Source organism: Boleophthalmus pectinirostris, unplaced genomic scaffold (assembly GCF_026225935.1).
Source record: "Boleophthalmus pectinirostris isolate CB_2022bp ecotype Guang Dong unplaced genomic scaffold, ASM2622593v1 HiC_scaffold_22, whole genome shotgun sequence".
Taxonomy (NCBI): Eukaryota; Metazoa; Chordata; class Actinopteri; order Gobiiformes; family Gobiidae; genus Boleophthalmus; species Boleophthalmus pectinirostris.
The window spans coordinates 32,661,013-32,674,972 of NW_026571190.1; the positions used below are offsets into that span (position 1 = coordinate 32,661,013).

General features: G+C 37.5%; 1 protein-coding gene across 1 annotated transcript in view; it reads left to right on the plus strand.

Moving 5' to 3' along the window:
* The window catches only part of LOC110165365 (mitochondrial calcium uniporter dominant negative subunit beta), a 47,872-nt gene extending 34,395 nt beyond the window's left edge, over positions 1 to 13,477 (plus strand). The window contains exons 2-8 of the mRNA XM_020930541.2: positions 6,169 to 6,238; positions 7,911 to 8,078; positions 10,661 to 10,765; positions 11,204 to 11,364; positions 12,297 to 12,500; positions 12,974 to 13,090; positions 13,194 to 13,477. Of these exons, the coding sequence (XP_020786200.1) occupies positions 6,169 to 6,238; positions 7,911 to 8,078; positions 10,661 to 10,765; positions 11,204 to 11,364; positions 12,297 to 12,500; positions 12,974 to 13,090; positions 13,194 to 13,271 (903 nt within the window). The 3' untranslated portion in view covers positions 13,272 to 13,477. The remainder of the gene's footprint in view (positions 1 to 6,168; positions 6,239 to 7,910; positions 8,079 to 10,660; positions 10,766 to 11,203; positions 11,365 to 12,296; positions 12,501 to 12,973; positions 13,091 to 13,193) is intronic.
* Positions 13,478 to 13,960: the final 483 nt, after the last annotated feature.

Sequence of the window (13,960 nt, forward strand, 5' to 3'; positions counted from 1 at the left end):
TCAAGCTGTGTGTCATATATTCAGAGTGTTTTCTTAGCTTCTGAAAGTGCCTTCATATTCCATGATAGTCATGCATGTATGCGGACACCATATTTTCAAACATTCATTTTGCGAAAATAAGGTAGAAACCATCACAAATTTTGCATATGTTTAAAACAGTTTCTAAAACAGTCCATTTTATGTTGGTCGGTGCTGTCATTTTTTGGTATAATGTGGTAAAGACGGCACCAAATTATTATTTTTTTTTCATTTTTAACACTTAATATCTTCTAGACCGTTCATCACAGAGGGTCAGTTTTAAAATACAAAGTACCCAGCATGTGTGGGAAGGTGTATGTTCAATATTAAAACTCTGTCTTTGAAATTGCTCTTCCCACAGTCCTTCAAAGATGCCCTCATGTTTGAAGAGTAGAATTTTCAAGCAAATTCAAGCCCCCAGAAATCTGTGATAAATCAAAAGCACATGTGTAAAAGTCCATATTCTGCAAGTGCATTTGCCAACTTTTAACCTTTAAAAATTTGAAGGACTGACCTTAAATAGTTTTTTAGATACAGCAATCTGAAAGTGGCTCCTCGGAAAACTGCTGAAAACAGGTCAGGGGGGAGTTGACAAAGTATTTTTTTTATGACAAAACTGTATGGAGTTAGGAGCTAATATCTTGGGACTTTTCTTATTGGAAAGTGTGTGTACCTCCTAGAATTTTTTCAGTCAAATCTAAGATGGTCGAGCGGAGGCATTTGGAGATTTGGCGTGGAATGACCCCTGTATTTCCTTCAGTCGTATATCGCACTTCAAAATTTGTTATCATGACCTTCTTACATGCACCTCAATGTTTTCTAATGAGGCTCAGTGGTCTATTGTTTAAGATGGACTATTGAACTACCCACATTTCACTTTACCGCTGTAATAAATAAATGCAAATTGTCATTCTAATAGAAATATTTGCTGTGCCATTCCAGTACCATATTAAAGTTACACTATTTTCTATGATCTATGTCATAATGTTCAAAATACCTGGAGTTGTTTTGTTTTATTCACACATGTTTAACACACAAAGCCTGCATGTTTAGGCTGAGTTCTTCTCTCAAACAGAAAACACTCTGCTCCACCTTTTGATGTCATGTGGTAGTTTTCCACTCCATATTTCACTAGAATCATTTGGATAATTTCAGCCTTGGAATTTCCCAACTCTACTGAACAAAGGGTAATAAAAGGTAGCTGTTCACTTACCACTACATGACAACAGAGCAATTGAGCTTTGGAGATGTAGACAGACTAATAATTGAATATTTCTCAAATGTGTGAATGAAATAAAACACAAGGTAACAATATTTTAACATGGCTTAAAGCTCACAAAAGTCAATTTTACATAATATAGGACGTTTACTGTAATTTTTCTTTTACATAGTGATGCATAGACATTGTTGTGACCTCAAGTCTCATGTTGCACTGCACCATGGGATCTTATGTCACCGCCCCAAACTGTATTAAAGAGATGAGTCTGTACACAGTCCTCCTCAGAGCAGGCAGTGTCATGTATGTCATAACATGTACTGGGTGTGTCATTTCCCCTTTTTGTCCAGACATGTTGTTTCAGCTGCCACCTCTGCATTCTTTTGACATGCAATGTGCCATGCTTTCTGATTTTACTAAAACAAAGTCGGTGAAAAGGATAGGGCTGGTTATGGAGTGTTTTCTTATTAGACGAGTTCACCCCAGAACAGAGAAGGGATCAATTTGCTTTATAGTTCATCTCTGTAGTGAACATTGAGGTTTCTCTTGTCATTTTTAATCAATCAATTAAACCAGACACATGACCTGAGTTTTAAGGTCTTACATTGTGCAAAATTGACTCTTGTCCAGTTATAATGTTGTTACAGTGTCACAAACATGGAATACTTAGAGTTGTTTTGTTTCATTCACACATGTTTGAGTAATCCTTTATTATAAGTCTGTTTATCCAAAGCTCAGAATGCTCTGTTCCACCTTGTGATGTCATGAAGCTGTAGTTTTCAAGTTAACAGCTACCTTTTACATTTTGTTCGGTAGACATGAGTAATTCCAGGATTGAACTCATCCGGATGATTTTACTTAAGGTGTGTGGAGTTTAAAAACACCTTTTCCGTATTACAACATCACAAGTTGAGACGGAGTGTTTTCAGTTTGAGAGAAGAACTCAGCTTAAATATGCAAGGCTTGAGTGTTAAATATGTGTGAATGAAACTAAACTCCAAGTATGTTTTTGATGAGGAAACAACATTGTAACATAGATTAGAAAATACCGTAATATGGACCCAGTACTATATACAGTCCCACACTACAGGGTTGCAAGAATACAGACCTCGATGAATGTGTAACAATATTGATGCAGTTCCAATTACATTTAAACCTCAAAAGAATAAAAAATGTATGCTCATTCTAATCATCTCAACATTTTATTAAATAAGACAACCTCTACCTGTTTGAATCTAGCAGAGTCAGGCCTTTATGGAGCTAATTTTATATGGATATTCTGGAAAAGTATACATTACTAACACGCTGGAAAAGTGACGTGTGCTTTTTGACTCATGTATCACACTGTGAACAATTCAATATTAAGTATTGTTTGCATCCCTACGGCTGCTACTAGCGTTGGGCATGATTAGTCGACTAATCAATAATTGATCGTTAAGAATTTCGTCGATCACGTTCATTTTTAATCGACAAACCGATTGTAGGTTGCTGTGCATAGCGTAAGGAGACGAAGTCTCGTCTGACAGCGTAAACACTGGAGTTGCGGCCTGACAGTCCCACGTTTCAGCTCTGGCACTTCTTTGGCGATCACTGTATCACTCAGTGATAGTTTACAGCACATCAGTGTCCCGGGTATGATCGGTTTTTTTTGAGTGTCCCTGTTTCGTCACGGTGCATGTCTACGCAGTATGCCGGTTACTCCGACATAAAGTTGAGTGTGCATGTGTCCAAAAGAGAAACACTTTTCGGTCTTTTCATCACAGCAGTAGCCAAAATAAATAAAGTGACCAAACAAAGTGAGTGAAATCATGTTAAATAAAGAACTGCACTAAGATCTAAGACCAGCCCTAATCATATATGTAAATGAGCCATGTGGTTTTAAGTTTCGTGTCTTTAATACGTAAACAAATGTGTCAAAGCTGCATTAATCACATTATAATCTCAAACAGGCTGATGTGGCTCTATAGTTTTTATGCTTTATCTGTTTTAAAGTTGAGTTTATTTATGCAGATTAGTAATAATAATATTGATGATGATAATTTTAATACAAAAATGTTAATGATTAATTGAAAATTGATCGTTAATTCTCCCGACAATCAATTATGAAAATTTAATCAAATGCCCATCCCTAGCTGCTACTGTACTGTATTGTTGTCTGTGGTAGAATATTAATACATATTGTTGTGCTGCGGACTAGAGATACTCGGGGTTATGAACATAGCCAAGGAAATGACTACTATTCATCAGAGCTGTTCTCTCCGCCACAGTGGGCACGTCGGGTTGATTTAGAGCCAGGTCCAGTATGGCTGCGCACAGCATATGAAGAGCCTGCAGTCACTCAGCTGTTGGTCACTGACTCACACACACATGTACACACACACAAATACATGCATGCATACATACACATACACACACGTACACACCTCAGCACACAAATAGAAAGCAGTGGTGCATAGCGGCTGTTTTAACATTAACTTGCTCCACTGGACAGAGAATAAAATGAGGTCCAGGTACTGTTAGGATGTAAAGTGTGTGGATAATGGTCTTGTGAAAGGGCAGCCTCGCTATCTATTCTTTTATATGTGTTGCCGTCAGCAGTCACTCCATTTGGATTTAATGAAGAACAAAAGCTCAAGCTATCAACTGTGGTCAGGTCACTGTTTTATGTAGGGAATTGTGCTGTGTGTAGATGCTGCTGTGCCTAGATTAAATCTTTTAGATGTTCAGTACATGTGAAGGCGCCTCATGTGCATGTAACTGGTAAATGGAACATGGAGAATAATTAGATTTCAAACAAAAGCCTCCTTCCATCTCCTTCATCTATGGGTCTCCTCAGGGGTGTGTACTCTGGCCTGTCTTGTTCATACTACACGTGAACAAATGCAACTCCTCAGACAGTAGATTTCTGATCATATTTTCTGATGGTATGTCCTGGTGTCTTCAGTTTTAACATCTAAAACAAACCATAAACCTGCTCTGGTTCAGTCTATTCAGTTGTTTTAATGAGTTGGCATAAATGACTGAATGATTTTTAAATGTGACACAAGAAAATGAGAAACTGTTTGCAAGTTCCACAAAACTGCTGAGCATGACACTTCACATACCACCTATTGAGGTAACGGAGCTGCAAATAGAAAAATAGAAACTTGGCTGGTTACTGGTTCTAAAAAACTGCTGAGCCTTATTAAAGCCTGTGTCAAACAGTGAGAGCTGCACTTCCTGGGAGGAGTAGGTGAAAATGATGTAGGGTAGTCCAAATTTTGTCTTTAATTGATAATTGTCATAATTCAGGTAATGGTGTAATACCAGCTATCATAATCATAATCATTATTTCAATTCAATCATCCTCCAAGCATGTAAAACCTCCAAAGTGACTTTTTATCTGGGAATTTTGTGACACAAACTTCTCATTCACAGTGCTTGGTGCTCTGGTTGCACACCAGGGGAATGGCAAATAGCATATCTGACAATGTGACAAAAATGCAGATGTTTCTTTCATTTCAAGATTTTCTCCACAAAGAAAACTATTAAAAATGTAATTTTCACGTTGAATAAGTGATACACGATTTAATTTCATTGATGTTGACACGGCCCGATAATCTTGTGTTTGGAGAGAGGCGCTTCAGATCTACCGATCATTCAGATGATTTAGAAGCTGGTTTCACTGTTTGGTTTAGAATAAATTACTGATTTTGTGAAAGCAACAGAGATTTTTGTTGGGAGGTACCGCTTCTGTGAGCTGTGGCTGTTATTATGAAATACTTTTTATTATCAAGTGTTGAAGACTATTCTTTGAGTTGTTTACATAATTAAATTGTCAGTATTTGAGGTTTTGTGCAAGAGAACATTACAGTGATGAAGGGAAAGTTTTTTCTTGTTTAGTCAAGCCCTTTAAGTTTCTGTTGATAAAGTAGAAATTTACATATTTTGGCTTGAAAACAGCCGAAAGTGGTGAAGAATAATAATCATTTCATTAAAATGCACTTAAGATGCCTCATTTGCACATATACGTTTGCTTTTTATAGCTTTTTAACTTATGATCTGCATCAGTGGAACACCAGGCGACCAAATTGCCTGTGCTAAAAGGTAAATTTATTCAGTTAAAGTGAAATTAACTGGAAGTTTGTGTGTGAAGTAGAGCTAAGTACCCTCTGACTGCTGTAATTGGATGTGTCTGTGTTTTTGTCTGTTCACAAGGTCTTGAACACTAAAATAGTGCTATATAGAGTCTTTTTAGTACTGTGCTGTTTACACTACACTACATCATTTGTTTTTAGCTCTCGTCATTGCTCATTGACTCAAGTATGATTGATTGAGACCAGCAGTAGAGTAGGATTCATTCATATTCATTAGAGGAAGAGCACTTTGCAGATCCGCAGGCCACACCACACACTGTACTTCACTCCACTCCCTTTATCCTGGAGCCTTTTTAAGTGTTTGCACAAGTGTCTATTCAGTTTACCAAAGGAGGGCATGCCGGTGATGAGACACAGCACTTTTATATTGATACTGGGGGTGTTTTACATGCATATCTATTGGCAAAATGTTCAGCAGGTTCCATGGTGACACAATGCACACATTAACGAACACAACACAAAACTTTTAAGATACAAAATAGATTTAAACAACTCACAACAAAGGTGAGAGTGACTAAAAAGGTAATTCTGTCCAGATTCTGATTGTAATTATATGTGTGAGAGACTTGTAACCGCACAAATCAGCTGCTGTATTTCCAAATAAATCAGCTCTTTCGGGTTAGATTGTGGTAAAACAAAAGTCAGAAGTCTAAGAAAGTCCAACTTGAGTAACCGCTTCAGACAGAGCGGTGCTTTCTGTTAGCATCACACTCCCAGTGAATGTTGATGACATGAGCTGCAGAGTATCAGGTGAACTATTTGTTGTGTTTCTTCTTCTCATATATCTTTTCTTTACAGGTTCACCACAGAGGGATCCTCCGGGGACAGCACCAGGCTTTCTTCTGCAGTGCAGCCTCGCCCTCCAGTGGTAAGATGCTGTTACTACATCCAATCTCTGCATTATTTTAACAAAGATTTGGAGATCACACATTTTAACTTGTAAATCTGTTTGGCTCCATGGAGATGTTATTGCTTTATGAGAAATGTTTCACAATATGGTGTTAAATCTCCTCTATCATGCCTGTTATGGTTTTGTAAAAAGAAAAGCCTTGAAAAACATACATTCTTACTTTGAGCGGGGTTGCCTCTTCACAAATCAGATCAAATCAAATTTATTTGTACAGCACGTTTAAAACAACCAAAGCTTATTAAAGTGCTGAACAATATTTACAGTGAATAAAAACATACAATAAGCAAATCAAGCAGAATAATAATGCTAAAAATAATAATAAAAACGAAGTGCCAAGGTGTCTCTTCCTAACAAAATGGTAAATGGTCACGTTTTTCTATAGCGCTTTTCCACCTTCAAGGCACTCAAAGCGCTTTACAACAAGGAACCACTCACTCATTCACACATCAGTGCACTCAGACACTGTGGGCAAGGTGGGTTAAGTGTCTTGCCCAAGGACACAACGACAGCATTCATCTGTGGGAGCTGGAATCACACCAGCCAACCTGTGGGTCAGCGGATCTGACCGCTCAACCAGTGATGGTTGGTGTCAAGAGTGGAATTTGAACCGCCAACCTTCAGATCAGCGGACAAACGCTCTACCAACCGAGCTACTGCCGCCCAACAAAATGCAAAGTACAAAAGTTCCTTTTTGAGCAGATCGGATATATAACTTGGGAGCTGTCACCTGCTCAAGTTTATACATTTAATTCCATATTGTGGAAAAATAAGTACCAAAGTTTCCTTTTTGTAGCTGTCAGACTGTACAAGGAGCTACTTGAGCCACTCTCCTGTAGTAATTGATCCTGTTCATATGACAGTTGCAACACTGAAATTTCCTCATTCTGGGACAAATAAAGGTTTTCTTATCTTATCTCTTATCTTTTAACATGTCGTATTCATTCAGACAAGAAGGCGACAGAACCTCCTACTGAAAAGTTACGCAATACACCTTTTAACCTGTTAAGTTACTATCATATTTATTTATAAACTTCAGAGGTAATTATACGATCAGCTTGAGTAAATTTAATTTTGTTTTGTTAAGATTTAATTGACATTTCTCAGGCGTTGTAGCTGTTGCATAACATTGACTTACTGTGACACACTGGCCGAGAATGCAGCAAACTTTGAGCAGGTTTTGCAAAAAAAATAGTTGACACATTCTCAAGTGTTACTGAAGAAAGCAGATTTGACCCAGCAAATGGCACTCCCATGTTTTGTACCTTTTTGGTTTTGCTTTTGATTCATAGTCTTGTGAATCAAACTAGACAGACATCAGCAAAACAAATTAAAAGAATGAACATTAATATAAACAAAAATAATGTTAAAATAAAAAGTAAAACCAGTAATTTTTTAAACTGGTATTTTAATACTTTTACTTACGTAGATTGTTTATGGGATCTGTACTTTTACTTAAACAACAAAATTGAGTAGTACTTCCACCATTAGTTATTTGTATATCTCTTTTTTATTTATTTTTGGTCAGCTGATGTTGTTTTAACAGTGCTAAATAAATAAACTTGAATCGGAAAAACATGATTGGTTATGAATTAATCCGATTGTACCTCACGGTGCTGTTCCTCTGCTGCAGATGTCTCTCTGAAATATAAACATGACCGTCTGGTGCTGGAGGTGCCGCTGCCGTCCAGGAATGAGAAGTGTGTGTTCTACTTGAGGCCCATGTTGATGAATGCGGGCGACCTGATCAATGATCTGCAGAAGGAGGACCCTGGAGTCACCGCCTCTGTGCTGTCCAAGGGTATAAGTCTACGACACACACACACACACACCGCCTCTGTGCTGTCCAAGGGTATAAGTCTACGACACACACACACACACACACACACCGCCTCTGTCACACACACACACACACACACACCGCCTCTGTGCTGTCCAAGGGTATAAGTCTACGACACACACACACACACACACACACACGCCTCTGTGCTGTCCAAGGGTATAAGTCTACACACACACACACACACCGCCTCTGTGCTGTCCAAGGGTATAAGTCTACGACACACACACACACACACACACACACACACACCACCTCTGTGCTGTCCAAGGGTATAAGTCTTCTATACATTTCACTTACCTATACACAGACACACACATAAACACACTCAGCCACACAGAAATAGGGTTTCCATGCTTTGAGGACATTGCATTGACCTAATCTTAAAGGTTCTTTATTACACAAAATTGACTCTTGTGAGCTTTAAGTTGTTATAATTGTAGTTACCTCCTCAAAAACAGACCTGGAGTTGTGTTTTGTTTCATTCACACATGTTTGAGTAACTCTGCATTATTAGCTTGTCTACACAAGGTGAAACAGGCATCCTCTGTTCCACCTTGTGATGACTCTAATTTAAGGTGTACGGAGTTTAAAAACACAGTGGAGTTTTCTGTTAAAGAAAATAACACAGCCTAAATATGCAGGGTTTGTGTTTTAAACATGTGAATGAAACAAAACACAACTCTAGGTCTGTTTTTAGTAAGGTACACAACACAAAACCTTTAACTCTTGATTTTGAGTTACAAATGAACTGTTTGAAATGAAGTGTATGTATAGTGAGTGTGCTGGTTTTAAGTACTTTCATGTGATTGTTCTTTTCCCTGTACTATAGATGATTTCGCATCAACCTGATGTGAAATCATCTACTGCCTAATCATCAACCTGCTGAGGGGCTGAAGATGGAAATTAGCCACATTGGTTATAATCTTTATACATTTACATTTTAAATGTTCATTAATATGTGCTGTCCCTTTAAATAAATAATAATAAGATACAAAATAGATTTAAACAACACATTTTCAGGAGCCTGTGACCAATAGTTGGTTCATGTTCCTGTTTAGATGCTGGCCAGATTCTGACTGTAATTATACCAGTCAAAAGTTTTAGAATGCCACACTTTTTTCCAGGTTTTTACCGTTGACCAAAACATATTCTAAACTTTTTTATTGAGGAAAGTGTCCACCTTTGGCAGATATAACTGCTGAATCCACTCGTGGCTCGTTTTTTCTACAGTGGAAATCAAATATTCTTCAGAAAGTTCTTCCCAAGTCTGTTGCAGAAGTTCTCATAAATATGTGGCACTTGAAGGTTTCTTTTCTTTCACTCTTCTGTCCAGTTCATCCCAAACCAGCTCCATGGGGTTTAAGTCTGGACACTGTGCTGGACACTCCATGTTTTCAAATTTACCATCTTGTTCTTTTTTCCTGAGGTAGTTTTGGCAGAGCTTGGACCTGTGTTTTGTTATGGTTTATCTTTTGTTTTAACCTCTGACTGTTTAAGATTTACCTTTGTAGCATTTGAAGCTTTTTATTGGACTTGCACGACTTGAATTGCAACAAATAATTGGAAAAGTTAGGATGTTCTAAAACTTTTGACCGTTCGTGTATATGTGAGAGACTTGTAACTGCACAAATCAGCTGTTGTAGTTTGAACTAAATCAGCTCTTTCGGGTCAGACTGTGTTAAAACAAAGTCTGAAGTCTAAGCATAATATAATATGGGCCCTTTAATAGGCTGAAGAGAAATAAAATAATATTAGCTGCAGATGGTTAATTTTCCTTTAAGAAAGACAAATCCCCATGAATCGTGTTAAAAGATTTCAATCTCCAGGACATGATAAAGACCTACCCACACACATTACTTAAATTTTTACGCTTTACAGTCCTTCACCTGACTTCTGGTTTTTCAAGTTTTGCATTGTTGTAAATTGGGAACAGCAGCATTTGGTAACTGGTTCTTTGCCCGTAGAATATAATTTCACAAACCATTAACCCATAATTCCCCTTGTTATCAGACTTTCTAAAATCCGCTTGAGTTTTATGTATCAAAACACAGTGTATAAAGGACACATGCTTGATTTATTCCTGATTAACATTTAGATGAAAAAGGTGTACGATGCATAGAGGACCTGGAAATGACTACAGATAAGATTCAAGTAGGTCTGTCACGATAATTACTCTATCAACTTTAATATATGAAAGCTGGATTTATAATTTTTGGGGTCCAATATTTATCGTGTATACAATTTCTTTGGAAAAATTGGGTATTTTTTGTTGTAATACAATAAGATTTGAGCTGTAGAGGGTTGAATATTTAACTTCTGTGGCTAATTATTGCTCTATTCTGTCATGTATTTGTTGCAGTTCAGACCTTTTTTAATGATACTGTTTATTTGAAAAGGTTTACTGGGGTTATTCTGTTTTATTGGTATTGTGCCAGTTGTCAGAATTATCGTTTATTGCAGTTTATCTCTGTAGCAGTATCACCGCTTATTGCTGCTTCTATCTCTAATTTGCTTTCTGTTCCACTTTTGTTTTTTTGCAGATGGAGAGCGTGTTGCAAACAGTACACCCTTAGAAACTTTACTGGACAAGGACTTCAAGCTGGTCATCAACGACAGTGTGCATGATGTCCATTCTCCTGAGAAAGGTACGCATTCATTTGAATCTATTTGAACATTCTGGTCACAGCCCAAAGAGCAGGCCCCAAGTTACCCGACCTTCTCTAGAGGCATGTGCCAGGTCGTAGTCTCAGGTCTGCTGTTAAATATTCCACAGAATAAGTTTAATTTTGAATTTGATTCAAAATTATTATATTTTATATTATTCATTTGAATATGTTGTACCTAAACTATGGAAATCATGAAACCTCAATCTTAGAAAAACAAAATCCGTTGAGTAAAACTGATTTAAAGACTCCCCTGTATAGACTGTAGACTCATTTGGTATATATTGGTGTTTTATTCTGGCTTTATTGTATTTTATAATGTTTCTGCTATTTCTTTTTTATGAATGTGAATATGTTTGATCTGTACAGAATGACTGATCTCTGTGAAAGGCGCTCTATAAATTCACATTTTTTCTGCAGTGGCCATTTCCAGTGAACATGCTGTACAGATGGAGGACATGAAACACATGGTCCATTTGCTTCACACTGCCCTAAATCTCCCAGACCATCACATGCTGAAAGAACGCGAGCTGCTGGAGAAACTAGATTCACTCAAACAGGAGCTGTCCCCACTGGAGAAGGTAACTTTATTTAAAGCAGACCTGGGCCACAAATTCAGCTTTTAACCATGTTAGAATTGTTTCCCCTTCTCATTTATCCTCTCAAACTTCTGCTCCCATTGGGCACCACAGTTTTGTGGAAGTCAGCGGACTAAATGGTTTTAGATGAATATTGCAATTTAAAATGTGGAAATTATATCGTAATGATCCATGGGTGTCATAGATGATCTCAAGCACAGTATGTCTTCTTTAAAGGTGCAGTATGTAACTTTCTCGATGGAGTTTGCTGCCTCTTTGTCTCCTTGGTTACTGCTTTGCCTGGAATGTCCCATAGTATAGCACCTTGCAATTACAGGTGTTTTGAGGTGTGAGGGGGGGTCACCTTTCCACAGATCTGACCCATAACTTGGCCTATAGTGGCATCATATGCTTGTTGAAATGGAGATAGATAAGTTTAATAATGCCATATTGTGGTGGACCCTCTACCTGAAAAGATACATAGCGCTTTTTAAATACTGTAGTGATACTTCGCAGAGACTTTAAGCCGGGGGTGTTCGTAAATGTGCTTTGTGTCACCATGAACTCACAAACACTGCCCAAAAAGTTTTAAGACAGTCTGAAGTTTTTCAAGAGCCTATGATAAATACAAGCATTTATGGTGTTGTTTAGGAGTATGAGTTTCAACAGAAATGGTAACTAAAAGAACTAGTAACTACCACTAACCAGCTTGTGAGAGAGAGGCTTGTTTAACGGCAAAGTCAGTTCTTTCTGGTCAGATTGCATTAAAATAAAGCTCAGATTAAAGTCCAACATGAGTAAAAGTGGTTGTGACAGAGCAGTGCCTTCAATTTGCTTCACACCGCCAATATCAATATTTCATGTAAACAATCATTTTTGAAAAGAAAATATGGTTCTGAATTTTTCTCTTAATAAAAAACAATTGTTTTGTCCAGATGAAGGCGGATTTGTCACGTAAAGCTGAGTTCCACTCTTCCAAAGCCCTGTGGACGGGGATGGCTCTGCTCTCGGTGCAGGGAGGGGCTCTGGCCTGGCTCACCTGGTGGGTTTACTCCTGGGACGTCATGGAGCCGGTCACGTATTTTATCACTTATGCCACCAGTATGGGGGCGTTCGCATACTACGTCCTCACCAAACAGGCGAGTCTCAGCGCACACCACACATTTAGACCTGTAACTGTATGAAAATGGCACAGTTTAATTTTCCACTTAAAGGAACTGTATGTAAGATTTCGATTTTAAACTTCATTAACTTCTGTGTCACCAGATCAAATAAAATATCACTTTTACTGATGACAATTCAAACTTCATATTGATAACAATTTCTGCAATTCTGGAGGTTCTGAGCTTTAATGTGAGGCATGAACTGTCCATATACTGAGGAAAAACTTGCATGTGTTCATTATCTGCAGGTTAGACACTGGCAGCTCAGGTTCGGCTGTGATTGTAATATCTTTATTAAAGTGTGCAAGCTACATACAGTTTCTTTAAATGTAATTTTTCAATCTATATTTTCTGTGAATGTTTGAGTTTCTTGGAATGCCCACCCTTTCTTAGCTGTGAAATATAATAATGTGTAGTAGTAATAATGTGTGTGTGTCTGTTTTCTTCAGGATTACTTGTATACAGAGGCCAAGGACAGACAGTTTCTGAGATACTTTTACAAAGGAGCTTCCAAGGCTAAATTCAACGTAACAAAATACAACAGTCTAAAAGAAGAACTGGCACAGGTTGGTTAATGTCGCTCAGCAGGTTTTATTGCTTTATCTTCTCACGTTTCAACCCAAACATAATTAAAGGAAGCTTTCTCGAGTAAAGAATCCTTTCTTTTAGGTGGAGGAAGATCTGAGACGCCTGAGATACCCAACTCAACTTCAGCTCCCAGTGGAACAGATCCAAATAAAGCCATGAACATGACACTGAAACAGCCAGCAGAAAGACTTACATGACACATTTTCATCATTTGACATGTTTACAGTTCCTTCTATTTGATAATGCAAAGATCATAACTCTACTTGTATACTTGCCTGTATCATTTGAAAATGTCTTGCATATGTTTGCTGCTACCACTAGGAATAACAAAAGTTATTAAAACTCTTTTTTGCTATTCAAGGAAATGGAATTGTGCTTTTTGTGTGTTGGTCGATGTACATTCTTTTTCACTGCCTTGATGAACATTTGGTTAAACACTCAGTGTAGAAGCTTTTTAAGTAAATGTAAAAAAAAAAAAAAAAAAAAAAAAGAACTAATAAAATACTGCCTTCATAAAAAAGATATGCTTGTGTATCTGTGAGTCACAGACAGAAGCTGTACTTGCCCTCTGTACTTTAAAGTGCACATGACAGGTTATTTTTAATATTTGTTTTGGTGGGGCTGAGCCTGTGGTAAATATTGATAATACTTTACCACACTTACTAATATTTCAGGAAGCTCCATGTTCTGAAAAGGAATCCTGTCCTCACATAACATACACATAACTACATACAAAATGCAGGAGCAATCTACATCATATACATACACGAACACAGTACAAACAATTTATATTAAATCACATATTTTGTGTGTTGATGTGAATTTGTGTTGCAGATATTCACAGGTAC